This window comes from Coniosporium apollinis (genome assembly GCF_000281105.1).
Source record: "Coniosporium apollinis CBS 100218 chromosome Unknown supercont1.8, whole genome shotgun sequence".
In the NCBI taxonomy this organism is placed as follows: domain Eukaryota; kingdom Fungi; phylum Ascomycota; class Dothideomycetes; genus Coniosporium; species Coniosporium apollinis.
In genome coordinates this window covers 107660-134339 of record NW_006913270.1, presented here as the reverse complement: position 1 = coordinate 134339, position 26680 = coordinate 107660, and the positions used below count along the sequence as shown (strand labels likewise).

Below are 26680 nucleotides of genomic sequence, written 5' to 3'. Positions count from 1 at the left end.
AGATTTCATCGTGCGAAGCTTTCTTGACTCAGCACTCCCACAATGACCGGCAACAATTCTACCTTCAGGGTGCGGCAGAACGCCTGGAGTATGTGCGGAGGAGACAGCAGCAGAGCTTTGGTTCAGCGCTAGAGATATCGTAAGAAGACCCTTTCTGCTTTCTAACCGTCCAATATCAACATCTCTTGCGGTGATGACAACCTTGCAGCCAAGTTGGAAGACACTGACTTTAGTCGACCTTCAATGCTGGCCAATTCTCTCTGAGAAGACTACAACGGTATCTGAGCAAGTTTACCAAGCGATGCTTCTCTTTTGGGCGCGCTTTACATACCGATGGCAGAAATTGCACGCAGTGCGATGCGGTTCTTGCTGACCGGAGCGAGCAGATACAATATGGCGACTCCCAACACAGACAAGAAGCGGCATCCTCGCCCCAATTACAACAAACTGCATGCTCACCCACTCCCTCTCACCACCCATCCCCTTCCCGCATTCCTCCCGCACAATCCCCTCTCCCTCCTCCGCATCGCCTACGCCCTCCTCTCCGAGCTCTTCACCCAGCCCTCTTCCCATGCCGGAGCCCTTTATACAGGCCACTTCTCGCCCGAGACGCGCTCAGTCCACATCACCGATCCCAAGACCATTCGCGCGTTATGGGAGCAAGGCTTCTTCGGCAAGGGGACCCTGAGTCGCAGCGAGCCCGCATGGCTTGAGCGAGAGAAGCGTCGCAGAGGTCTGACGGCGGCGTTGACGAGCGAGGAGTATACGCAGCAGCGGAGAGAGGAGAGGCTGAAGTTTAAGCAAGAGAGGGCGCGTTTGCAGCGGGAGGCGTTGGAGGACCAGTTAAGGAAGGAGGAGGGTACGCCAGGACCTACAAGTGGAGCTCCAGAGGCCGGACCTGAAGAAGTTGAGCAGCTTGTTGAGCAGGCTAGCAGCGAAATAGCGGTCCCAGTTGCCGATGACCAGGGTAGGTCGACTCTGTGTTACTCAGCCGCCAGGTGTCTATTCATGTGTGCCTCAAAAGACACTGGCCCCACCTACGTTCCGACATCTTGTTGAGCTCACCCCCTGGAAGTCCCGTCTAGCGTACACTGCAAATAACCCATGCTGACTGAAGCAACCAGACGCCACCAAAGCAGCTCCGCCCAAAGTCTCTCAAGACATGGTTATCCAAGACGAAGAGCACCTCCAACTAACCCTCGAAGAAGCCTTCTTCCTCTCCTACGGCCTCGGTGCCCTCCAAATCCTCCACAACGACCTTCCCCTCTCCAACACTTCCCTCCTCACCCTTTGCCGCCAGCACTCCCACTTCCCTCCCCTCCCCCCCTCCTGCCTCCGCCCCGACGACCCCTTCCTCCTCTCCTACGCCACCTACCACCACTTCCGCTCCCTCGGCTGGGTCGTGCGCCCCGCGCTTAAATTCGCAGGCGACTTCATGCTGTACGCCCGCGGCCCCGTCTTCGCGCACGCGGAGTTTGTGGTCGTGGTCCTGCCGTCCTACTCTCATGAGTACTGGAAGACGGAGGAGAGGAGGAGGGAGTGTAAGAGGAAGGAGGAGCGGAGCTGGTGGTGGCTGCATTGTGTGAATCGCGTCCAAGGGCATGTGTTTAAGAGTTTGGTGTTGGCGTTTGTGGAGGTGCCGCCGCCGTTGGCGGATGGGGGGGAGATGGGGGGGGGGGTGGGTTGGGGGGTTGTTGGGGAGGTATCGGGTTAGGGAGTTTGTGGTTAAGCGATGGGTTGCGAACAGGAGCCGGGATTGAGGTGGTGATGGGCGTGGGTCGTGCTTGGGCCCTTGTCATAGGCGCTACACTGTCGAGCGATAAAGTTATGTTGCTTCGGGGCCGGTAGACTACCCAATGTACAAAAAACTTCGAGAGTAAACGAAAGGGGCAGTCGTAAGGGCTTGTCCCTGTGTCTTGGAAACACTCTCACGCTGTACACACTACAGGATCCATGACCGAGAGTCGGAATGAAGCATACCCCAACACCGCACAGTTGAGAAGCGTCTCTGTATCTACCACATCTATCCAACATGTTCATGCATTGTAATCTCTCCTAGCTCGGCCCCGGCCCCATCTCCCTCCATCCCCCCTCTCTCCCCCAAACGCCCGCCTTGGTATAATCCCCCACTACGCTCCCGCTCATATACCCAAACCGGAAATACTCCGGCATTCCCTCTCCCTCTTCTTTCTTGACCCACGTCCAACTGTCCAGTCCCTGGTCCGCATAGCCCCTAAATCTCTCGACGTCATTTACCAGCACGCTCAGGCCGTCCCAGCCCTCCGGAAACGGACTCTCCCAGCTGAACGTGATATTCGGCCTCCAGGCTTGGCCCAACCCCTCATTCAGGTTTATGACAGGCGGGAGGATGACGGGCAACGGAGAACCTAACCGTGCGTCCCCTCGCAGATCCCCGGGGGTCTGCAGGATGGAATCGAAACCCCACCGCGCGACGCCGTTGATGAATAAGCCGACCAAGAGCCCCTGGAACAGCAGGCTCGGCCGCGTTTGCATCCCCGTCCCGGGCAGTAATAGCAGCGCCAGGATGTAGTGGTGGATGCGCACATTCATGCCCGGCACTAGCACCAGGCCTACCAGTCCCGCGCCGAGCAGCGCGTACAGCGCTAGGAACCGCGGCAGTCGGCCCTCAGTTCGCAGACACCAGGCTTGGCACAGCGCGATGCCAAACAGCGCGAGCACGATGAAGATCAGCGCCGGTATCGCGCCGGGCTGCGCGTGGATGTCGTGGGGCGTCAGTCTTTGAATCGGTATCTTGTCGAAGGTGTAGTTATTCAGCGCGCCGACCCATGCGCCGCCGAGCCAGAGGATGGTTCTCTCTACCTGGGCGGTTAGGCCAAAGAGCGTGCGGCGGATGGCGTAGCGGTACAGGACGGAGAGGCAGAAGGCGGCGGGTAGGAAGCGGCCGAGTGAGAGCGAGATGATGGCGTGGTAGTCCGTTAGATTTGGGGGATCGGAGGCGAGGGCGACGTGGAAGAAGAGGGCGGGGAAGAGGGTGGCGACGAAGACGGAAGGGGAGGTGGTGAAGAGGGAGAGCAGGACCGTGAAAGTAAGGGACACGGCGAGGAGGGGCCACCGCAGATCGCGGCATTCGGAGGAGGTGCCGTGAAGAAAGGAGAAGGAGAGCGGGAAGTAGGAGTCGAAGGCTATGCTGCGCAGGCCGTGGGATTCGGTCGAAGGGTACTGCGATTGAGTGCCGGTTAAGGAGAGCACGCCGCACCCGCCTCGCGCGTTGGAAATGAAGCCTGCGTGGATGGCGGCGCTGCAGATGAAGGAGTCGCCCCGGTAGATGGTGTTTGTGACGGTGCCGTTGTTGACGAAGGAGTCAACGGGCCCGCCGATGAGTAGGGAGCGGTAGTTGATCTCTTGATCGCCTACGGCGTGCGGGTTCAAGATCTCGACGCGCTTGCAGTTCGCGGGACAGCGGAAGGCGAGGGAAGAGTTGGCGAAGGGGCGGCAGAGGTCGCCGTTCAGGCCGCAGCCGTTGCCATCCGCCCTATCCAAGATGCCGTTAGTATGTCGCCGATATGACGCTTGATGAATCTCCATACCAATATCTTGCCAAGCAATTGAGTCTTGTTGGTGATCCATAGCCGGGTATATCTCCGGCAAAGGCTGACTTATGTAGGACCAGCGCAAAGCATAGCAGCCACGCAGCGTAAAACGGTACTAGCAACGCGATCTTGTGCCTCCTTTTCGGGAAATAGCTCTGTAAGAGTCGAATCGGCGCTTCTTGTATCCGTGGGAAGAGTGGGTATATCTTATACCGTCTCGGAGGGTCCGGCCCTCTGACCCAGTTTCCCACCGCATTCGCTACCCTTACAACTGGGACCGGTACCCATCTTGACATTGGCGACGCTGCTGAGCGCGGCAAAGAGGATTCAGGTGAGGTGAGAGCTTCGCGGAGGGTTACATCGTCCTCGGAAGAGGTGGGGCTAGTCCCGGTGGCATTACCGCCATTGTTGTGATAATCGCCGCGTGTTTGGACCTCCGACACATCGCGAGAGGTCCGGGGATGAGAGGGCGTGTTCATTGAATCAGCGACTGAGGCGCTGGACGGGTTCGATTTTGATGAAGATTCGGCGGATCTCAATGTATCGGGTATCTGCTGAGCAGACTCTACGAAGCAATGCGGCCAGCGCGAGTATGTTCTCTATGGCAATCGAGTTGAGACAGTAAGAATGATAAATCGCACACACGCGGTGAGAGGAAGTAAGCTGAGGAACACGACTGTGAGAGAGATCTGGTTCCTGCAGATGGACCGCCACTGGGCTTGCCGAAGCCGCTGCTTGGCTCTCGGGTCCTGTTCATCATCTCCATGCCGTTGATTGATTGCGGAGTAATAGCAGGAGCTCCAAAAGGAGTGACACTGAAGTCGTCCGACAGAGTCCGGCTGGAAGAACACTTCTTGCTGACCTGCGTGAAGCCTGAATTGCCATAGCCAGAGACGCCGACCCTCTGCAGGTCTCCCGTGGACATGGGTCGCGATAGCAGCTTATCTCGGCATCGCGGGAGTGGCTTTGGTCCTGATGTAACCGGGGTATGGGGCATTTCTAAGCATCCTGGGGCGAGCGCGAGCTTCATGAACTGAGTGCGGTGACTCTCGCTATTCCGCTGCATTGCTCTTTATCACAATGGAGTCCATCCTGCGCGGCTTCGCATCTCGCTCACGCAACGAAGACACGCAGCGGCGCATGGCCACTATGACAAGACCGCAACAGGCCGAGCTGCCGGAGCCCGTGGACCTCTCTCATCACCTGTCGCGGTCTACCAAGAGCAGAGAAGCTTCGAACATCAAACAGTTCTACAAGTATTTCTCCATTCCGGGTATCGGCCAGCTAGCTGGAGGTGAGTTATCTTTACGGCCCTGGCAACGACAGCTGGCGTTCCATGGGCTAACAGCATCACCAGGCCTGCCAAACCACGACTACTTCCCCTACGACACCCTCGAAGCCCGCGTCGCCCTCCCGAGCCGCTGGAAGCCCACCCCCAACAAGCCCGTTGATCCACCCTCGCCCGCAGATTCCCACCAGAACCCGGCGTCAGCTCATCTGATTATACCAAAAACCTCCACTGCAACCGACGTCCTCAAGAAGATTGACCTCGACTCTGCACTCCAATATGGCACAGCTCAGGGCTACCCGCCTCTCTATGCGTTCATCCGGGAGTTTGCTCTGCAACACCAGCATCCGACCATTCCCTACAAAGGCGGTGCCGAGATCATCCTGACGTGTGGAAGCACGGACGGCTTCGCAAAGGCTGTGCAATGTCTCTCGAATGAGTGGAGCGAGGGCAGAGATCCGATCGAGGAGAGGGAGGGGATGTTAGTGGAGGAATACTGCTACATGAACGCGATCCAGACGGCCAGACCACGCGGACTGGCAATCGTGCCTGTGAAGATTGACGATGAGGGCATGTTGGCGGGCGGACCTGGTGGGTTGGCCGACGTCCTCGAACACTGGGACTCGAGCAAGGGGAAGAAGCCGCATTTGATGTATACAGTGACGTGAGTTCCCGCCATCTCCTCCCCTTGACCAGCCGTATGTATAGCGATCGACGGCATACCGAGGAGACAAGGCATCAGGTCCACTAACAGCCGCATCCAGCATCGGCCAAAATCCCACCTCCGGCACCCTCTCCCTCGCGCGCCGCAAAGAGATTTACGCCCTCTGCGCAAAGCACGACGTCATAATCATCGAAGACGACCCCTACTGGTATCTCCAATACCCGTCCTCCTCCCCTTCCCCCTCCTCCACGCCCCCCACCCCTACCAAATCCTCCGGCTTCCCCTTCCTCGACTCCCTCGTGCCATCTTACCTATCCGTCGACTACGAAGGCCGCGTGCTCCGCCTCGACACCTTCTCCAAGACGATCGCGCCCGGGTGCCGCCTCGGCTGGATCACCGCGCAGCCCCGCCTCATCGAGCGCATCCTGCGCATTACGGAGACGAGCACGCAGCAGCCGAGCGGCTTCGTGCAGAGCATGGTCGCCGAGCTGATCCTCGGTCCCGGCGGGCCCGGCAGTAAGAGCCACCCCGGCCGCGGCGGCGCCAAAGACGGCGCAGGTTGGCAAATCGCGGGCTGGGTCCGCTGGCTCGAAGGCCTGCGCGGCAACTACGAGCGCCGCATGAACCAAATGGCCGACATCCTCGCCGCCGGCCAGTACGCCCTCTTCGACTACCCCACCGCCGACGCCACGGAGACGGAGGACTGGGCCCTCGTCTCCAAGACCCGCATCTACTCCTTCATCCGCCCGCTAGGTGGCATGTTCATCTGGATCCGCTTCGACTTCTCCACGCACCCGCTCGCTGGACGGGTCGAGGGCCCGAGACTCGCGCGCGCGCTGTGGATCCTCTGGACCACGAAGCCGTATCTGGTGCTGGTGAGCCCGGGCACGATTTTCGCGCCGAATCAGGAGATCAGGGAGAAGGATGGTTGGAGGTGCTTCAGGTTGTGCTTTGCGGCATGTGACGAGGAGAAGCTGGGGCCGATTAGTGAAAGGTTTGTGCAGGGGGCGCAGGCGTTTTGGAAGATCAAGAGTAGGAGGGAGATTGATAGATTGTTGGAGGACGATAATCCGGGCGCGGTGGAGGTGGATGATGTCAACGGGATGGCGGTGATGACGGGGTTTTGTTGAGAACTCGGCTGAGGAAGTCATCTGGGGCGAAGTATTGGTGCGGGAGGGATTTGCGCTGCTGTAGACGTTGGGGACGCGGAATCATAGGCAGATTATGAATGAGCAATGATGCAATCTAAAACGCACTATACAGAGTTTTTCGTCTTAGAACTAAGAAAGCATTGCTAATCGCGAGATTCCTTATTTAAAAGATCGCTGGTATCTAGGGTATCTACAAAAGAACCCGGCAAGCGTTTGTTAGATCGACTGACCTTTTTATCGCTGCTCTAACAGGTGGTCCTCGCAACGAAAGGGGCGATAAGTATTTGAGAACCCATCATAGTTTTGCAGCGGGCGAGCTGTCCCTGGTTGACTGTACATAGAGCGGAGACGTCTGGATGAGTTCACCGCAGCTGGTCCTTTTAGAACCACTTTCGACCAAGTCGTACGTTACCGAACAGTCCTGTCCTCAAATCCATTCCCCATCCTTGACAGGACCTTAATGCTCCCTGGTTGGATGCTTCAGATTAACCACCGGATTTTGTGAGCACGAAAGCCCAGGACGCAATAAGGCGAGCAGAACAGAATACGACTGTGAACCGTTCCCGCCGCTGTCCAAGCGGGGGCAGTAGTAAGGACGCTTTGAGCCAGGCCAGAAATTCTGTATCCGTCAGTATGTACATTGTTAAGACTTAGCCGACAGGCAGTCGATATTGCTCATTGATCCTAGTTAGTGCGCTGCTGAGCTACAACTCCCTAAGATTGGCGTGGTAGATAGAGAGGCGTTTCCTGATGGCACGATGGCAAGCTCTGTCCGCTTCTGGCACTCGGTGACGGATCTTGTTGTGCATACAGCTTGACAGTACTCCCGGGAGACGGCTAGTTGAGCGCACCGCAGATGGTATCGCGGTGATATCTAGATATGAGAGATAGGAAATCTTGAGGTTTGTATAACCTTATTCTCATTGGAAGCTATGGGCTGCGTTACCATAGTAGATTAGCAAATGGGGCAAGAAGATGTGTTGATCGGTGTTCTAAGCGTATCTCTGCGCACAGCCTACATATACCACGATGTCTGTCACTATGCTGCGCGTGATATCGGTCGGTGAAGCGTGACATCCGGCCACTGCTAGGGAAGATCGACTCTCTTGTACTTGAAACATTGGATGTGTTCGGGCGATATGGTTGCTCTCTGACAGAAAACGGCGAGGCACCGCAGGAGAACGGTACTCATGATGCTCTCGAGCTAGTCTTTGACGCCAAAAGATCGTTGCGAGACTGGAGGCCGTGCCACAGTCCGGTGCTTCTGTTTGACAAAAATAGACCGAAATGATGAAGCCCCCCTGGTTTTAAGGCTGAGAAAGGCCATGAGCGGGTGGAACACCGCCACCTACATCCGCTCAGTGACACCTACCCGGAACCGGTGATTGGCAGAAGCGCGGAGCGCGAGTTGCGGCTTAGCGCGTGCTCTTAACCACACATTTACGGAGCATCAATCCAGAGCACTGCGATAGACCAGGGACGCGCACATGGGACCGAGGGAAATGCCCTATTCCTGCCGGCCAGCCCAGAGTCTGGGATAACCGCTGCCGGGGATTCGGCGAAGACGAGACGCGCTGATCTTGCAGTTAAAGGTACTGGTACTTACACCCGAGATTTGACTTGGCGTGTTTCGCAGTCGCCGCTGGAGGGTCAGGCTGGTGATCCGCGCGGGGAGGCGGCTGGGCGACCACGAGTAAGCACAGCGCGTGTACGACTTCGTGTGTGTTCAGAGCACCCGACTGCAGGCGGTAGAGTTTGTTCACCTCAGCCACGATGTTCCACGAGCGGTTCCGACAAGCGTGGTACGGTGCCTTGGGCGAAGACGCAACGAAGCTGGAGAGCGAGGTGCGGAGCAGGATGTCTCAGGGCTGAAGGGACAACCTGGAAAGGCTGGAAGCGAGCAGGACGCATCCTCACATCCATTGGATCGGGGAGCGCTATGTGTTTCAGAGTCACTTCACGCTAGCCATCAGAAGACAAGAGTGGTTGTTCCTGCAGTAGCCTTCCCGGCTTGGAGGAGTCTGACGGGAGGGCGCATCGCCTACCAGTGGAGCACCAAACTTCATCCGCTGGGATCCCCCCGTTGCGCCGCAATCTCAGACGATCGACCAGTCCCGCGGCCATGCATCCCATGTCCCCTGTGCCTCCCCTTCATTCCAGTGCTCTTTAGTTGGCCTTCGCCTTGTTTTCGCTCCTTTGCCTTTGTCCTGCCTTTCCTTCACCCCTTACGCCCCCACTGGGAACTGTCGCTCATTTTGGTCCTCGTGCCTCGTCACTCTCTCCAATACCAAGACACTCTGTGCAGTGTCGCTACATTCGTTGAACAGCTACACTGAAACAACATCACCTTGTCCGAAACAAGACGTCCTCTGGAGGATAACATATCCCTGTATCCAAACACCATTCCCCTTGAAGCAACGAACGGCAATCCTCGCGAAAAGGCATATCGAAGACGATCACGATCAAGGGCGGTGAAGGAGGATCTAGCACGCGCACAGTGAATCGGTGCCATTGGGCTTTGTTGGGCTTCAAATTCACATCACGACGCTGTCAGCCCTACGTCAAGGCGAAGAGTGAACGAGCAGATTCCCGCTCATTTCTTTGTCAACACGCAACGTCAACCTCGGCCAACCTCACTCAATCTCCACCGACTTTCTTTCAGCGCGTCGAACAATCATCCGTCACTCCTTTCAACACCAGCCTGGTCTGTGACCGTCCATTCATTCAAAGCAGAATCTACTCTTCACCTGTCGCCGCCCGGAACACTCAGCTCTAGACGAGTGAAAGTGAACGAAAATGGTCGCCTCCAACAACATCCTCTCGCGCGCCGCGGTCGCTGCACTCACTCTCTCCAATGTCGCGACGGCCTTCTGGCGCATGCCCTGCCATGGACGCACCGGCCTCGCCCGTATCGACCCTCTTGTGGACACCGGCGAGATCTCTGACCACGCCCACTCCATTCACGGAGGAAGCAGTAAGTACTTGTACTCACTCTGTCACATCCTGCGCAACTGTCGGTCTTGAGAGGCACGCACAATGAGCGTGTCAGCGCGTGCCCTCTAGTGATTGACGCGACCGCCTTGCGTATCTGCATAAGCAGTCACTGCCCCCAAAGACAAATCGCCTGACATGGACGGGGGCTTGGCTAATATTTCTTTGCAGACTTCGGCTTTACTGCAAGCTACGATGACTTGATGGCCTCCGACTGCACGTCTTGCTCCGTGAAAGAAGATAAGTCTGCGTACTGGTGAGTGACGACCTCCGCGTGTACGCGAACCAGACTAACTGAGTTGGCAGGACGCCATCCCTCCATTTCATGTATGCCAATGGCACCACCGTCGTCGTCCCGCAGGTGGGTGGTATGCTGTCATACTATCTGTTATACGGCGAGAACGTTCAAGCATTCCCCGCGGGCTTCCGCATGCTCGCTGGAGACGGCAGGCTCCGCAATTTCTCCTGGCCAGTGCCAGATCCTCCCAAGTCGAACTGGAGCCCAGAGGAATCCACGCAGTTTGCCCTCTCACAGAAGGCTCTGGGATTTAACTGCCTGAACTACAAAGCCGAGGCGGAACCGACGCTCTACCGCCACTTCATGCCCGACAAGAAATATCTCGACGCCAACTGCGCCGACGGTCTACGTCTCGAGTTGTTCTTTCCTTCTTGCTGGAACGGAAAGGACTTGGATACTCGCGATCACAAGTCCCACATGGCCTACTCTTCTCTTGTCATCGATGGCAACTGCCCCTCTGGTTTTGAGACTCGGCTTCCATCACTTTTGTATGAAACCATCTGGGCAACGCAAGCGTTCAAGGGTGCGGAGGGCCAATTCGTGCTTTCCAATGGTGATCCTACCGGTAAGTTGATCTCGATATCCGTTACAAATCTTGAAGCTAACGACGCAATATAGGCTACGGCTACCACGGCGATTTCATCAACGCCTGGGACATCGACTTCCTGCAGCGCGCTGTCGACACCTGCACCAACCCATCTGGCAGGATTGAGGACTGCCCCCTGTTCACCATCCAAGACGACTCAGTGTCCACTTCATGCAAATTCGATATGCCGAAGAAGCTCAAGGACGAAGACTGCGCCGGCCCAGGCGATGGTTTGTGCGGAAACGTTCCGATTCAGTCCGGCCCAGACTACGCATCGCACCTCAAGGCCGGGAAGACTGAGTCGCCGTCTCTGTCGGAGCTGCCTTCCTCGACAGTCGCGCCAACTCTGGTTCCAACCCTGTCTTACACGTCGGGCGGTGTGTCGGTCACCGATTCACAGGGTGGCGGTATTGTCGTTCCAGCAGCAGCAGCAACGGTCAGAGTTGCAGACGAAGCGGCAGCGCCCATTATCACGGCTCCCGCGATGTATGAAGCCGAAGTTGATGACTCGCCAAAGGACGACAAATCAAGGTCCACCTCCCGATACACCAGCGGAGGAGCAGAGTACCACGTCGTGTATGAGGAAGAAGTCGTGACAGTTACTGCCACTACTACGCAGCACGCCAAACGCAGCAGACACATCCACCACCGCCGCAACCACGGGCAGGGCCTGAAGGTCCTATAACCTCCTCCGCAGCCATGTTCTGGGCTTGAGTCTTTATGGCCTTTCACGTCTTGCGAGCTTTCTCTCAGCGCACTCCAACCATTTGTGATGATGCTTGCCTGCCCAAAGTTGCATTGATGTCTTCGAGCTTTGTGCTCGCTCTTTCTGTCCACGCTGGCTCTTGTGGGAGGGCGTCGACCATTTCTGTAGCAATGTCTTCTTCTTGCTGTCTGTCGTACCGGCTGTGCCGAAGGCGGACTTACTTTTTTGTACACATTTCGAGTCAAAGGACTTTCAGCTGTACGTAGGGCTTTACCAGCGCAATACGCCCATCGAGAAAAATGAAATGAACTTCATGATGATACTCTGCTATGTGATGTGACGGCATCCGTCAAAAGCTTTTCGACTTCACATGTCCATATCGGCCTGGTCTTCCCAGTCCTTCTTCAACTTTGCTTCGCCGCACGCACTTCCCCTCGTCTCCTATGGCTCTAAAGCATTAAACCGGTGTTGTGCTGGTCGATGTGGTGAGCATGGGGCTGTGAGTCTACACTATCATACGAAGGACGGGGTTTGTACTGAGGAAGCAGACGCTTTCCATCCTTCTTCTGTTGTTTCTAAAGAACCATCAAGTGAGTAATCTGAAGAAAATTCAATGCTGTCAATGACCACAGAGGCCTCTAGAGCGCTTGATTCTCCTCCCATAATTGCCGAGATACTTGTGTTTCAAACTCTCATAATCGCACGCGGCTAAGCGTCCGCTTCCTCAATACAACCCTTGTCCTTCGTATCAGCAATGTGCTCGCTGCAGGGCTCAGGACAGCTTTTGACTGATCACAAAACTCTGTTGGGGAGGTCCATTCTATCGGTACTTGCAAGCTTTTCAGCTTTGTGAGTAAGGTCCGCACTACTCCGCTCAAATTGATTGCAACTCATCCTCATTGGTCGATTGTCGACACCGCATACGCGCCGGCAAGGCTTCTCTTGCACTGCCAGGCTTGCTTTTCACCATCAGCAGCACTTCTACTCGTCTGTCAGGCCACCACTGCAGGCGGCGGCTAACAGCTACATACAAGGGTCACCCTAGGAAGGGCTGATTGCGCCCCCTACTTCCCGTGCGGCTCTGGAAGTGGCAAACAGGGGCTTGAGCAAATCAGGAGACAAAGCAGAAAGGTTCAGCCTCGTGAGGTCGGGCCCAGAACACTTCCATGCGTCTTTCGGAGGGCTCTTCCCTACATACGACGGGTCGAGAACCTGGAGCTCCCACTGTGCAAGGGGTACGCCATCGAAACAGCGAGTTCGTAAGAGCTTCAAGCTGTTCGTACGCACGCGACAAGAATTCCCCAATCGGCTCCTTGTCTCGTCCTCACCGGAACGGTTCTCTTTCCCTAGCAAAGTGATGGGGATCCCTGCACTACCCGGCTGCGTCCAGTGGGTAGTGTGTACAGTGGCTTTACTGTGTTACAAGCAACGTCCTCAAGCACTCTGTTCGCTCAGAACACCGAGAAGACGCAGTAGACTCGCTCTACGGCTCTTTCTTAACCCAGCCGCCTGAACGACCTCGACACCACCGGCACACGACCCCATTGGATTCGGCCAGGTGGTGGAAACTGCATGGCTGAAACTCTGGTGACCTGAAAGGCCGGAAGGCTGCATCTAACGGTGGGTGAACGTTACACGCTCGAGACTAATACCAGCCCACGGTCCTTCACCATGCTTGAGCGGATTATATCAGTCGATCTTCTCGCCTACTCCTCTGCGGCAGCGGTGTCTAGTTCTCCACTCGTGTTTTTTTACTTCCACGATGTTTGCACGCTATCCTTTCATTCTGTACTCGCTCCTAGCACTTTCACAGCATTTGACCACCGGCCATGCCTTTTGCGTTGACCTCGATAGGCGTTCCGTGGACAATGGAACGTCAAGCAGCGACAACTACACCAATTTCTGCGGTTCTGGCGAAGATATTTCCGCCGGGCTGACCCGCGCGCACAACTCTCACGCGAGCTTCGCCGCGCTGTTCGGCCTCAAGACCATGCGTCCCTGAGCTTCCGCTCCCTTACTGCTAGTCACGAGAATGGCGCAAAGGCATGCCATACTCCGGGATATAAACCGCTAGACACGCATCTCCGTGCTTCCTTTCGCTATGCCGTAGCAGCCGGTACGGTGTCGTCGCTCGCCATTGTGTGATTCTTCGAAATGTCGAGGAGTGATAAGATCTGGAACAAGAACATTGAGGAGGAGATGGACAATGTCTTGGACGTCATCGACAAATGTGGTAACTATCTCCAGCGCCCGTTAAGGCGTCTCGTCACGGAGAAGAAAGTTATACTGCCGCTGATAACTGCGATGGGGGCGTTCGTTTCCAACTGGACACTATGGGGAAGTGAGTACCCCATTGGCTTCAAACATCTGCCCTTAGATCTTACTGACTTTGGTCCTCTTCTGAAGTTTTCATCAAGGTTGCAGGCAGCATCGGAAGCTTGAGAATCGAAATGTTACCCATGAGATTAGCGTACGATGGAAGCGTTTGGGTAACGGCCTCATCATTGTCAGCGCGGTGCACGTTAACCTGTGTTGTCTCTAGATTTTGCTCAGCACTCCTTAGATGTATCGTACCCGATCAGTGCGAATGTTAATATCTAGCTCGTCCATTTACTTGTACGCAAAGTACTTAAGATGCGCGGAAATCTTCTCGAATGAAATAATTCCCTCGTTACAATAAACGGATCGAGGCGACGAGAACAGCGTCCTGCAAGTGGCGAAAGAACCTCCGCAGCTGAGCCCATAGTCCATAGCTCGCCCGACCGAGCTGAAGGGTCAGCACTGCCGACCTATTATCTCCCCTCCAGCTGCCAGACGATGCTCCAGTCATGGTTTTGCAAACCCTTCAGTCGGCCCTTGAAGGCATGAAGCGACAAGGGGAGCGAAAGTTGTTGTCTCGGATTTCCCGGCTGACCCAAGCCATCATTCGCTGCGATTCATTCGCCTGCTTGTTCTGCCACTAGGGTTGCTTTCCAATATCGCGTACCCCGAGCTCCAGTTCTTCTCGCACCCAGCTGTCGGTTCTCTGCAAGCCACTGGTTGATGGTGGAAAGGCCGAGCGACATCAGCCTCACAGGCCCATGCGAGAACGCCACACCAGGAACACCAGGAACCCCTGCCACGAAGCAGTACTTAATCATTGGCTTGGTTCCGACTTCGATGTTGCCAGATACCTCATTTTTTTGCTTCGGATCACTGTTTGCTTCGGATCACCGTGGAATCGCCATGATAGCTTGGCCACTTGAAGAACATCCTACCGGTCGCCCCTTCACTCAAGCTTACTAACAATAGCCCGTGACCAGGCAGATCGATAGATCGGTGTGACTACGCCCTCAGCTGCCTGTGCCGTCGCTTCCCCTTATGGCAGCTTCCATGGTTCTCTTCCTTCTGACTCATCCCTACCTCTCGCTTGCATTCCGAAGGATGAAGAGCAAGACTTTCTGCTTGGTGTACGGGTTTAGACGTGGCAATGTATCAGGTAGCAGCGTTACGCGTCATCTAATCATCTGCCCGGACGTCCTTCCGTTCGCCATCTAGGTAGATGCAAGCGTATATGAACGCGCTAATCGCGTGGCATCTGGGAAGCATAGTCTTGCGAAGGAACCGCCTTCAGGTTTTCCTCACTCATACTAACTCTCAGCCTCATCCATCTCTAATTCAGGCGTTCATCTCCGGGAGCCTTACGCGAGCTGCCAAGCTTGTAGCTTCCAAGTTCCTCCAGCGCGGTTTGAGCCTCAATTCGAAGCACAAAATCTCGAGGCTTTTCACCCAGTTGGACTATAGCTGCTGAATTCAAACTGGGGGTCACCGCAGCCATCTTCTGGACTGTTGGCACGATTGCGACGACCAGAGTTGTCGGAGCTCGGCAGAACGTTGCAGAGCCGCGCTTCTCCTACAGGCAGACAAGACTAGAGCGAGTGTTACCTGTCTAGCAGGTGACTTGCCTGGCAGGCACTATATTCCCTTTCCGCCAGTTTTTTCTGCGCTGGCAAGGCCCGGAACAAACCGCACCCAGAACGTTTAGGTACGTATCTTGCCACCTCTTCTAACTTCAGAAAAGAGCATAGGCAGCCTCTGTTATCAGACAGTCCTGCAGTTCGCTGGCAACAGCGTTTTGCCGTACGCAATCCGCTGTCACCTTGGTTGTTCAGTGCGTTGTACTATATGTTTTTCCTCACATAATTTCTATTCAGGTCGCCACGCTCTGAACCTCAGTCCTGTTTCTCTTCCAAGCCTCGCACTCTCTTCACTTCCGTTCAGCTCCTCATATCTCGCTTGCGAAGAGTCAGCCATTGCCGGACCCACATCAAGCGCTCCCGTTCAGTCTCTGCTTAAAAGTGAGTACTCAAGCGTGCGCTAGAGCACGAAAAGCGACTCAGGAGCACATCAAATTTCTGATCGTTGCGCGAGAGGATCTGAAGCAGTTAGGCGGTCACCGCATGCGTTCAACAGATCGGTCTCCAGGCTGCAGGACAGCTATGAAGCTTCCTGTCATCACTGTTCAGCACTGACCTCGGAATTAGGCTGCTTTCATCAACTTGATTTCACTCTCAGCCATCCACCATCATCACGATGGACTTGCGTAAACTCAGTGCCCGCACTTCTGTACCGGCTAACGCCACTGTGTCGGATGCCGGTGCCGATGCCGGGCTCTCTAATCTAATACCCGGAACCGTCCTTGAAGCCTTCGTGCCTGGTTACGGACTGATCTCTCGCTTTATCTTGCACGTATTCGGCTTCGACATTGGCATCGTCGTCTCCCTCGGACTGGCCGTGTTCGCCACTGCCACCGCGATAAGATACCTCAAGCAATGGGGCAAATCAGTCTTTTTCAACTATCTCACGTCCGATGTGCACATAGAGCAGGAGGACGACCTGTTCGACAATGTCCTGGAGTGGATTTCTCAGCAACACATGGCACAGACCGTCCGCACCATAAAGGCAGCGACCCGTCCGGTGGAAGGAAGCACTTCGGAAGGTGGGAACGACCAGAAGCATCAACAGTCCTCTGGAAATGGAGGAATTTTTCACTATGGGCAGTGGGAGGCACAAATACCACCGCGTTATGAACCGCACTTTGGCAGGGTTAGATTTTGGCATCGAGGTGAGTTGCTTCCCAGACCCCCTCAAGACATTCCATGTCCCGCATTCCTCTGCAGCTCCCCCTCTTAGAGGGGCCGCTTGGCCCGGCTGTCTGTGGGACCGTCTAAGGCGCTTTAAATCCGGGCTCGTCCCTTCGGATATATCACCGATACGTCTTCATACCGATTAGTAGCGCAAGGAATCTCTATACTGATCTTAATACTGACAAAGCAAAGGTCGTTTGTTCTTCTTCACCCGTTACCAGAAAGACAATCAGCGCAGGTCATTGCATTTTTCGTATGGCAAAGCCGCCGACGAAGAAGGGATCACTCTGACTTGTGTCGGGTTCTCCACGAAACCTGTCAGAAGACTCCTCGAGCTCATCAAGATGAAATCCTTTGACAAACAAAAGTCCATGACAAAGATCCGTCGTCCTTCCGGGAAGGAAAGTCGCTACGGCGGCGCGTGGTATCGCATCTCCACCCGGCCCTCTCGTCCCCTCGAGACCGTCGCCCTCGACAAAGCGCAAAAGGAGAGGATCGTCGCCGACGTGAACGAGTATCTGCACCCAGCGAGCCCAAGATGGTACGCCACACGCGGCATACCCTACCGCCGCGGCTACCTCTTCCACGGTCCACCAGGCACAGGCAAGACGTCTCTGAGCTTCGCTCTCGCCGGCATCTTCGGCCTAGACATCCACGTCATCTCCCTACTCGACTCCACCCTCACAGAGTCCGACCTCAGCCGCCTCTTCAACTCCCTGCCACGCCGGTGCATCGTGCTGCTCGAGGACATCGACACCGCAGGCCTCCTGCGCGACGAGAAAAGCGACGAGGCCAAGGCTGACGCCGAGGCCGAAAAGAAGTCCAAAGACTCCACCGCCAAGAAAGACGATGACGCCATCTCCGCAAAGGACCTCGCCATCGCACTCAAAACCGCCCAACGCAAGACCAAAGAAGACGAGGCAAAGAAGGGCATCTCGCTCTCCGGCCTCCTCAACGCAATCGACGGCGTCGCCTCCCACGAAGGCCGCGTCTTGGTCATGACGACGAACCATCCCGAGAAGCTGGACGAGGCGCTCATTCGGCCGGGGCGTGTCGATATGCAGGTGGAGTTCAAGCTCGCAAGCCACGCGCAGATTAGGGAGATTTTTGTGCGGATGTACTCGCGCGAGGAGGACAACGAGGTGGAGAAGTACGGAGGCGCCGGTGTCGCCATGTTGAAGGCCGCTCGTGGCGACGCCGTCGCGAACAGCTCGGAGCTCAAACAGCGCCATGGCAAGCAGCTCTCCGACAGCTCCATCGACGTAGATGTCGTGTCCTCCGCGTTCCAGCACGGCTTCCCACCGCGCGAGGAGCTTGAAAAAATGGCGGCTGAATTTGCGAGTCACATCCCGGAGGAGCAGCTCTCGCCGGCTGACGTGCAGGGGTTTCTGCTCACGCGGAAGAAGGAGCCGCGGAGGGCGGTGGCGGAGGTCGCGGCTTGGAGGGATGCCAAGTTGGAGGCGAAGGAGAAGGGGACGAAGGTTGTGCGGTTCTCGTGAGGGTGATGGGGGAGAAGGGGGGGAGCGGTAATCTGGGACGTGGTTCTAGAATTTTGTGAGCTTGGACGGGATAGCACGGGAAAGTATGAACACGGCCTATGATTCTGAGGCGGCTTTTTGCTACGTGCGCGTTGCACTGCATTCAAGCTGGTGTGCATAGACTGGGCTTAGGTCTCGCGACTAGTGTTGAAGGCGGTGCTTACAAGAATGGTACATATTTCGGATATAGCACTGCCTAAAATGCGACATCTACACTCGAACCCCTCAACACCATCGCCATGCAAATCCCAAACGTGTATACAACGCCATCTGGCGTGCCACATAACCCATTTACAACATGCACTGTGCCATCAAAACCACCAACGTGCACACAACCAACTGCACCGTTCCCCCAACCGGCCGTCCAAAAGCCCCCACAGCCGCCCCCTCAGCATCTCCTCCATTCTCGTCCCTCGGAGCAGCAGCATCCTGCTCGCGCCTCGAACTCCCCGGCACACACCTGCCACTATCAATGCCCCCACCCTCCCCACCCCAACTGATCTCCGCAACCGCCTCCCACACCGCCGTGACATTCGTGACCATAGCCGGAGAATACCAGATCCGACAATCCGCCGTCTCATTCGTAAACTGCAGCGGCGTCTCCTCCCCCTCCCGGATCTGGTCCTTGAAATTCACGCTCGCGTCGGCCGCGTTGATGGCGAACGGGAACGGCAGCACGTCCGCCCAGCGCTGTACTTCGCTGCGCGAGGCGGCGAAGTAGCGCAGCATGGCGTCGGAGATGATGAGGAGGTATTCTGCATACAGCACGTTGGAGCCCTTGGTTCCGCCGACGGGCTGCATGGGCCCCAGTTGAGGGCGGCCGCCGATCGCGAAGGTGCGCACGCCGGCTTCGCGCGTCATCATCTCGGTGAAGAGCGCGCAGGTTGAGGCGCAGATGCCGTCGGAGAGGATCATGATGTCCTCTGCGCGGAAGGGAGGGGAGGAGGGCACGGAGGCGCGGTCGAGGTAGCCGGTTAGGCTGATGCCGATGCCGAAGTCCTCGGAGGCGGTGAGGAGCGGATCGGAGAGGTTGTAACGCAGAGTGTTGGTGAAGGCGTCAAGGGAGGCCGAGACGGGGCCGTACATGTCGTCCCAGGAGGTGAAGTCGGCGAGGTCGGCGTCCAGGTAAGAGTGGTAGTTGAAGGGGCTGGTGTACAGGTCGACGGTGTTTTGCGTCAGGCGGAGGGTTGAGACTTGCTCGCCGATTAGGTTCACGGCGCTGTGCGCGCGGTACCGGTTTCCGCCGAAGGGCTCGATGTTGGGGAAGAACTGCTTGAAGGTCTCGTAGCCGAGGAAGATCTTGCCGCCGCCGTTGTCGCGGACGTCGATTATGACTTTTTGCGCCCCTTGCGTCTTCGCTTCCGCGATGAAGTCCTCCAAAAGTGACTGGAACTCCTGGCTGTCATTGTCACTGTCGGTGTTAAAAGTCTGGACCATGAGTACAGCGACGCGACCGATGGATGTTTGAATGAAGTAGCCCGCCAGGTACACATCCTCAGCAGAGTGCACCACGAACGCCTCAGGGTAGCCGAGCGGAGCTCCTGCCTGATGCTCATCTGGCAGCGTCTGCGTCTTGATTTTCCGCACTAACGGTGTGTGCGGCTCGTCGAAATCCCGCTGCTCAAGCACCGGCTCGTCGCGCTGTCTGAGCTTGAGGTTCCATCCTGATTCTTTGTTTTGGCCGGGAGTGTGCTTCTCATGAGGCGCTTGACGTCGACCGACAGGCTCATCAAGGTTGCGGAGCTGTAACCTGGAAGGTGTGCGGTTCGGCATGGTTTGGATCTCCCTCTTCTGAGAACTTTGTGATGGCGAGTATTGGACGAAGGTTCGATAGAAGTCGCTGCCATCGCTAATCCCATCCCAGCTTGAAGAATCCATAACCAACGCCCTGTTGGTAAAAGCAGCTGTAGTCCCGTTTTCAAAGGTCAACTCCAGCGTAGGCCCAGGGTAAGCCCTAGGCCTAATGAACTGCCCCCAAGATTCTGCTGGGCCAAGGAAGAACAGAGAGTTCCACCGCGTGTCCGGATCATGATAAGCTGATTGCAACGCTTCTTGCTGTAGAACCGCGATCGCATCCTGTCCATTGATCGAAGTAACAGGAGATGGCGTGGTGGTTGTGCTGTTAATGTCGCTGAGAGCGTAAATTCTTGGTTCGGCCTACGATTAAGGTCAGTGCTAAGAATTTTGAAGCGATTGTGGGGAAGATCTTGGATGCATGATATCCGGTAGTATGAGAAACACCCAAGGAGCGTAGATGCCGTTTAATCGGAGATGCTTCCTCACGAAGCCGCTCATCAATTTGCACAGGTCTCCGTAGCGCAAGACTCATGCTACGGAAGGCGAATGCAAGCGTCGTCGATTGTTCCGCAGCTTGCATTGAGACGGCATGCGTAGCCTTACTCACGTGGCCGGCATCGTAGATACCCGCAAACGCTCCAGCATCTGCCCTTCATAGATTCTGCCACAATACCACAGTTTCGCGGGCGGCGACAGACAAAGAGCCGCAACAGAGCAGGGAGGGAAATCATAGGTTGAAGGGAAATAGACTCACCCCATCCAATGATACTGAGACCAAAGCGGCGTCGAAATCTCTTGTCCACCTAATTGCACCGGTGTATGCCATGCCGTCCCATGTCAAGTGGCCATCATAAGCACGCCCAATATTGTTCGCGATGTCCTCTTCGAAGCTGTACTCATTCTGGTACTGTCCGTCAAGAATCCGTTGTCGGACACCGGTGAGTTCTCCTAGGATGTCCACCGGAGGGTTGTCGTAACCCTCGGACGGTGGATTCTTAAGTAATGCGAGGGTTGACTGCCATTGCGTCATGCGGGTTATGGCCTCTAAGGTATCGAGGCCGTTTTGCTGGTCGAATGGTACGGAGATGAGGCAGTTGTAGGCAAGCTAAAGGGTAGATGCCATGTCAGCTAGTTTTTCTTTGAAACCGAGCCCGTGTAACGTGAAACACTATTTCCCAAGCAAACGGATCGCTCTCAAGTGTGACACCCTTCGGCAGGCAGGTTTTGAATATTGTATGATCTTCAGCTTATCACGCCACGTTCCATGGCGTAACGATCTCTAGGAGTGTGGAGGTTGCGGGGATAGATCCCGCTTTGCGCAGCTTCTTCAGCAAGCGCACCTCAGATGCATATAACTTCCATGGAAGCAGCGTAGGCAGCCACGAGGCACGACTCCACGCCGCCTCTACTGATGATACCGCGTTCTCCGGAGTCTAGAGACATCCACCTTCGAATATCCTTCGGTGTGCCCTTACCTCTGCATCCACGTATACCCTCCTCTGCCTGGACCTGCTTATGGCCTCCGCGACAAGCCCACACGGTTCGCCCGTTCCGGTCGGCGCTGGCACTGCCGTCACAGCATCTGTGATTGTGGCAAGGCTCCGAGTCGGTGTGGGATCAGGAAATTGGAGGGAGAAAGTTGGCTCTTGCGATTGCGCGCGGACGGCAAGGATCGGTAGCCATGCTAAACATGATAGCGGTGCCGAGTAGCGCATGTTGGTACGGCTATGTATTGCTGTGTGCAATCAATCACCTCGGGTACTTTGTGGGCGGTAAACAGCGTCGAGCTGGGTTGAAGGACGGGCGCAAACTGGTAAAGACGACGTGGTACATACGATACGTTTGGAGGTAGATGTGGAGCGCTTGTCAACAACGAAAGGACTATGAACAAGAAGATGGTATGTACAGATGCATCAGGCAGCAACAACGTGGCAATTTAAGGAAAACGGTTGCGAAATAGCACACATCAGCCCAGGCGTGTCAACCTGCACCAAGCAACCTCCCTTACCAGGATGGGCGCCTACAAGGCACTGAACACTGCCACACAGGGTCTTAGGCCCCATCTCGTGTGTGGCAGACGCGTATGCGGTGCTTTTATTGGTGAGGTAAAAGCCATGAGAGGCCTCGGGGTGCGGCTGAGGCTGGTGCCAACGTCTTGGCTGTATCGGAACGGTCAATGGTGCTCCGGCGTCAAGGTATGCGAGCGGCGCAGGCGTCAAGCTGCAACCTCGTATGAAATGCCGAGGACACACGGCGCACCATGCTTCGTACGGGATCTCATCCAGAGTTCCCATTGACAGATGCACCCGAGGGTTCCTGGCGGACGAGGTTTCATGAAGCGCGGCTCACGCGTGCTGTCGTTCTAAATCAGGAATGGCTGCCGGCGGGGCTCCAAGGCCCCAAGGTCCCAAGATTCCCCTTCGGCACGCTTGGCTCGCAAGGCTGTGCTGCTGTCAACTCGCTGCCATCCCGGCTTGAGACAGCTTGGCGTTTTGAAGCACTCAAGTCATCGACTGGAATTCCAATCTCTAAGAACACATCTCCGGTCATCCTCGAGACCGGCCTCTAAGATACAGGCTGAAGGTGTGTGTCTGCTCCCGAAGCGTGTCGCGACGAATCCAGAATCAAACGGTGGGCCTCTCGCCGCCGCTGGACAGGGACACGGCCAGTCTTCCGGAACACTTCCTGCGCATTCGGCGCCCTTGATCAGTCAATCGTGAAGCCGTTTAGGTCAACAGCTTGCACTCAGGAGGGATTCTCTCATGTTTCAACCGGAGAGAGCCCGTCCACATGAGAGGGCGGGCTGATGTGCTGTGACTTGGCATGGCCTCGCGCTAGAAACGCGTATCAAGGAAGCGGCACTGCGAGTGCTCCGTAGGCCGAAGTCATCAACGGACAGCAATGCACTTGTCAATTGAAGTGTACTCGGTCCTGGACAGCTCCTCCACCTCTTGCTCAGACCGAAGCAATGGAAGTTGGAGTTCTCCATGCTGCAGCTGAATCGTCGCCTCGGAAGCATTACCGTTGCGCGGACAGCTCGGAGATGCCCGCGACGTCATGTTCACGTCTTCCTCACCTCACAAAACAGAATCCCGTCTCGTGTCACGATGCAAGCCAGCCAATGGGTGCAGAGATGATCGTAAGCTGCAGCCTCCAGCCTGCACATCAACTCTCGAGTGAAGCTCCTCCAAGCTCCCCCAAGCTCCCCCAAGCTCCCCCAAGCTCCTCCAAACTCCTCCAAACTCCTCCAAGCTCCTCCCCGTCTCTACCCCCTCTTCGTCGATCTGTCACGTCTGTGTGCAATTGATCTCATTCTGTGCCACTCTGCGCACGTCACTTCGTGGTAACTGAGGAATCGCTCGATCTTACGACAAAAATCACCTGCCTCTCCCCCCAAGTCAAAGGCCACCTACAACAGCAACATGCTCTCCGCACGCCTCCTCGCTCGCAGCCTCAGAGCTACAGTTCCCCTCAAGCAAGCTTCTCACATCCGTTGCTTCGCAGCCTCATCCGCAATCATGGCCAAAGGTAAGGTCTCGGACGCTGTCATCGAAGACCACCGCGAGCTCGAGCACTACTACAACAACATCATGAACGCCAAGGATGCCGACACCAAGGAGCGCTGGCAGAATCAGTTCGTCTGGGAGCTGGCCCGCCACTCCATTGCCGAGGAGCTGGTCGTCTATCCGGAGTTCGAGAAGAACTTGCCCAACGGGCACGACATGGCCGAGAAGGATCGTGGCGATCATCGTGTCGTAAGTCCGCTTCACCTCTCTCTCCGGATCGACGTGCGGCTGCATGCTCGAGTCACATCCCTTCGTCAGCTGATCTCTCTTCTTGCAGGTCAAGGAAAAGCTCTATAAGTTCCAGAAGCTGAAGGCCGACGACCCTGACTTCGAGCCCACGCTCCGAGACCTCTGGCAGGACCTTTCCGAGCATATCAAGGACGAGGAGAATAACGATTTGCCAGCGCTCGAGAAGGAGCTCTCGGCTGCAGACTCTGAGAGCGTGGCCAACAGCTTCGAACGCACGAAGATGTTTGTCCCGACTAAGTGAGTATCCTTGATTACTTTGAAATATTGTGAAATCGGCGAAAGAAGGACGGACACTGACACACTTCTTAGGAGCCATCCTAGCGCCCCAGACAAACCTCCCTACGAGACCGTAGTAGGATTGATGGCTGCTCCCATGGACCGCTTGATGGATATGTTCAAGAAGTTCCCCAAGGACAAGGACGAGAAGGTGTCCCCATAAACCAGGGCGAGGTGCAACATAATGGACGGGACGTGGTTGGCTTCAATGGGAAAGACTCTGATGTAAAATGTTGCTTAATGTTGCTGAATGCTTCTTATCGGCTTGCATGCCAGCATTGCATGCGATAGCTCAACGAATCCAAAAGAAATGATCTCATGGCCTTTGACTCTACTCCTGTTGATCGAGAGCATTGAACTAAGAATCCAACTTACGACTATCTTCTCTTGATCCCAATCTACTCGTACCTGCCACGCGACCTACCTGGAAACCCGTGCCTCGAGTATGGTAAATCAAGAAGTGCTTATAAACATATGAACATCTTGATGCGAACTGGCGAGTATATGAACACGCCTTGCTCATGGTGTCCAGAAACAATCTCTCCTTAATGTGTTTAACATCCCAGCAGCAGGGACCTCATAGAAGACCATGGACTCCCGTAAAGACTGTTGAGGAACTTCTAATCTGACCACTGGCGATTCGGGATTCGAAGAAAATCCTTGTGTGCGAACGGGTGTTGATTTACTTGATGCCTCAGGCACCGCCAGCCCACTCCCATCTCCGACATCGTCAGCAAAACTGCCCCGCCATCCCACCACCCAAATTTTTGACTGACAAGCTCAGAATGGCGTCCTCCGGCAATCTTGAGCACGTCAAGGAATGGCAAGACCGAGCAACGAAACTCACACCCTTGAACCTCAAGCAAATCGAGAAGCCTCTCGCAGAGCTCGACGCGCACCTTACACTCCGTAGCCACATCGTCGGCTACGGACTCACTGAGGCCGACACAATAGTATGGCGCACTCTCAGAGAGAACCGCGTCGCGCACGCGTACATCAAGCAAGGGCTTATGATCAATTTGTCTCGCTGGTTCCGCTACATCGAGGAGGCTTATCCGGAGACTGCGCTGCCTACCCAGCCCGTGAAGACAGCCAAGGGCGATGACTCCAAGAATGAGAAGGATGAGTTCGCTAGCTACGATATTGGCTTGCAAGATACGGAACATGGCGTAGTGACGCGATTCCCACCTGAGCCCTCGTAAGTAGTGGCAGGCGTCCTTGAGTGCTTCCACGATAGCTAATGCAAGCCTCTAGCGGCTACCTCCACATTGGCCACGCCAAAGCTGCGATGCTGAACGATTTCTTCGCTCACAAAAAGTACAAGGGCACGCTGCTCCTCCGCTTCGACGACACCAACCCTTCGAAAGAGAAACAGGAATTCCAGGACGCCATCGTCGAGGATCTGGCCCTCATGGGCATCAAGGCCGACAAGACAAGCCATACGAGCGACTACTTCCAAGAGCTATACGACTACTGCGTACAGATGCTGAACGAGGGCACCGCCTACGCGGACGACACGCCGCAAGAGGTACTGAAAAAGGAGCGGATGGACGGCATCGCCAGCGCCCGACGCGACGCCAGTATCGAAGAGAACCTCGCGAACTTCGAGAAGATGAAAGCCGGCACTGAAGAGGGCAAAAAATGGTTCATCCGCGCCAAAATGTCCGTCGACGACCCCAACAAAGCTCTGCGCGACCCCGTCATCTACCGCTGCAACCCGCAAGCGCACCACCGCACCGGCGACACCTGGAAGATCTACCCGACCTACGACTTCTGCTGCCCGATCGTCGACGCCATGGAAGGCGTGACCCACGCACTCCGCACGACTGAGTACAAGGACCGCGACGCGCAGTACCAATGGTTCCTGAAAACGCTGCGACTCCGCCATGTCTACAACTGGGACTTCGCGCGCATGAACTTCATCCGGACCTTATTGTCGAAACGCAAACTGACCAAGCTCGTCGACGCCGGCGTAGTCTGGGGCTGGGACGACCCACGCATGCCAACCGTGCGCGGGATCCGACGGCGGGGGTGCACGATCCCCGCGCTGCAGGAGTTCATCCTGAAGCAAGGGCCCAGCAAGAACATTGTCAACCTTGACTGGACGACCTTCTGGGCGACGAACAAGAAGTACATCGACCCGATCGCTGCGCGGTACACGGCCGTCGAGCAGGCCGACGCGGTGAGCTGCACCGTTGTCGGGGCGCGCGCGGCGCCGTATTCAGAGGACAAGGAGCTGCATGTCAAGTACAAAGAGCTGGGGTCCAAGAACGTGTGGTACAGCCAGCACATCATCATCGACCAGGCCGACGCGCAGAGCTTCGCGCAGGACGAGGAGATCACGCTCATGAACTGGGGAAACGCGATCGTCAGGAGTATCTCCCACTCCGTGAACCCGCTCAACCTCCTCACGGGGCATAAAGTCGTGACGGCGCTGGAGCTGGAGTTGCACCTCCAGGGCGACTTCCGCAAGACGGAGAAGAAGGTCACGTGGTTGTCCAAGGATCAGGAACTTATCCCCGTCGAGCTGGTGGACTTTGATTATTTGATTACGAAGGATAAGCTTGAGGAGGACGATGTGCTCGAGGATGTGCTGAATCCGAAGACGGAGTTTAGGACGAGCGCGTGGGCGGATTGCAATGTGGCGGGTTTGAAGGAGGATGACATCTTGCAATTTGATCGGAAGGGATATTTCAGGGTGGATAAGGCGTTCAAGCATGGCCAGCCGGCTGTGATGTTCCAAATCCCGACGGGGAGGTCGAAGTAGGGAGAAACTTTTTGTGCGGTCTGACAAGGATAGAATTGGATGATTGGTAGAAGAGGATGGCACTGGTAGCCTTTCCGGCCTTTGACGTAGAAGAGGGTAAAATAG

At 55.9% G+C, this 26680-nt stretch overlaps 8 protein-coding genes across 8 annotated transcripts; 6 read left to right on the top strand and 2 right to left on the bottom strand.

Annotated features, from left to right (window-relative positions):
• Positions 1-393: 393 nt before the first annotated feature.
• Positions 394-1714, top strand: W97_02183 (uncharacterized protein; the record flags this gene model as incomplete). The annotated part of the gene is made up of 2 exons (XM_007780084.1): positions 394-967; positions 1125-1714. 2 exons carry the CDS (start codon positions 394-396, stop codon positions 1712-1714), a joined length of 1164 nt encoding a protein of 387 aa, XP_007778274.1.
• A 341-nt stretch (positions 1715-2055) lies between these two features.
• W97_02182 (uncharacterized protein) lies at positions 2056-4051 on the bottom strand (the record flags this gene model as incomplete). Its single annotated transcript, XM_007780083.1, has 2 exons — positions 2056-3514; positions 3570-4051. The coding sequence occupies 2 exons, from the start codon at positions 4049-4051 to the stop codon at positions 2056-2058; spliced, it is 1941 nt and encodes a 646-aa protein (XP_007778273.1).
• A 601-nt stretch (positions 4052-4652) lies between these two features.
• W97_02181 (uncharacterized protein) lies at positions 4653-6654 on the top strand (the record flags this gene model as incomplete). Its single annotated transcript, XM_007780082.1, has 3 exons — positions 4653-4866; positions 4930-5524; positions 5625-6654. The coding sequence occupies 3 exons, from the start codon at positions 4653-4655 to the stop codon at positions 6652-6654; spliced, it is 1839 nt and encodes a 612-aa protein (XP_007778272.1).
• A 2817-nt stretch (positions 6655-9471) lies between these two features.
• W97_02180 (uncharacterized protein) lies at positions 9472-11235 on the top strand (the record flags this gene model as incomplete). The annotated part of the gene is made up of 4 exons (XM_007780081.1): positions 9472-9649; positions 9838-9922; positions 9973-10529; positions 10583-11235. The coding sequence occupies 4 exons, from the start codon at positions 9472-9474 to the stop codon at positions 11233-11235; spliced, it is 1473 nt and encodes a 490-aa protein (XP_007778271.1).
• A 4593-nt stretch (positions 11236-15828) lies between these two features.
• On the top strand, positions 15829-17881 carry W97_02179 (uncharacterized protein; the record flags this gene model as incomplete). Its single annotated transcript, XM_007780080.1, has 2 exons — positions 15829-16360; positions 16575-17881. 2 exons carry the CDS (start codon positions 15829-15831, stop codon positions 17879-17881), a joined length of 1839 nt encoding a protein of 612 aa, XP_007778270.1.
• Positions 17882-18211: 330 nt separating this feature from the next.
• On the bottom strand, positions 18212-21432 carry W97_02178 (uncharacterized protein; the record flags this gene model as incomplete). Its single annotated transcript, XM_007780079.1, has 3 exons — positions 18212-20077; positions 20472-20822; positions 21193-21432. 3 exons carry the CDS (start codon positions 21430-21432, stop codon positions 18212-18214), a joined length of 2457 nt encoding a protein of 818 aa, XP_007778269.1.
• A 1803-nt stretch (positions 21433-23235) lies between these two features.
• W97_02177 (uncharacterized protein) lies at positions 23236-23971 on the top strand (the record flags this gene model as incomplete). Its single annotated transcript, XM_007780078.1, has 3 exons — positions 23236-23472; positions 23561-23769; positions 23842-23971. 3 exons carry the CDS (start codon positions 23236-23238, stop codon positions 23969-23971), a joined length of 576 nt encoding a protein of 191 aa, XP_007778268.1.
• A 622-nt stretch (positions 23972-24593) lies between these two features.
• Positions 24594-26575, top strand: W97_02176 (glutamyl-tRNA synthetase; the record flags this gene model as incomplete). Its single annotated transcript, XM_007780077.1, has 2 exons — positions 24594-25006; positions 25063-26575. The coding sequence occupies 2 exons, from the start codon at positions 24594-24596 to the stop codon at positions 26573-26575; spliced, it is 1926 nt and encodes a 641-aa protein (XP_007778267.1).
• Between the last annotated feature and the right edge of the window lie 105 nt (positions 26576-26680).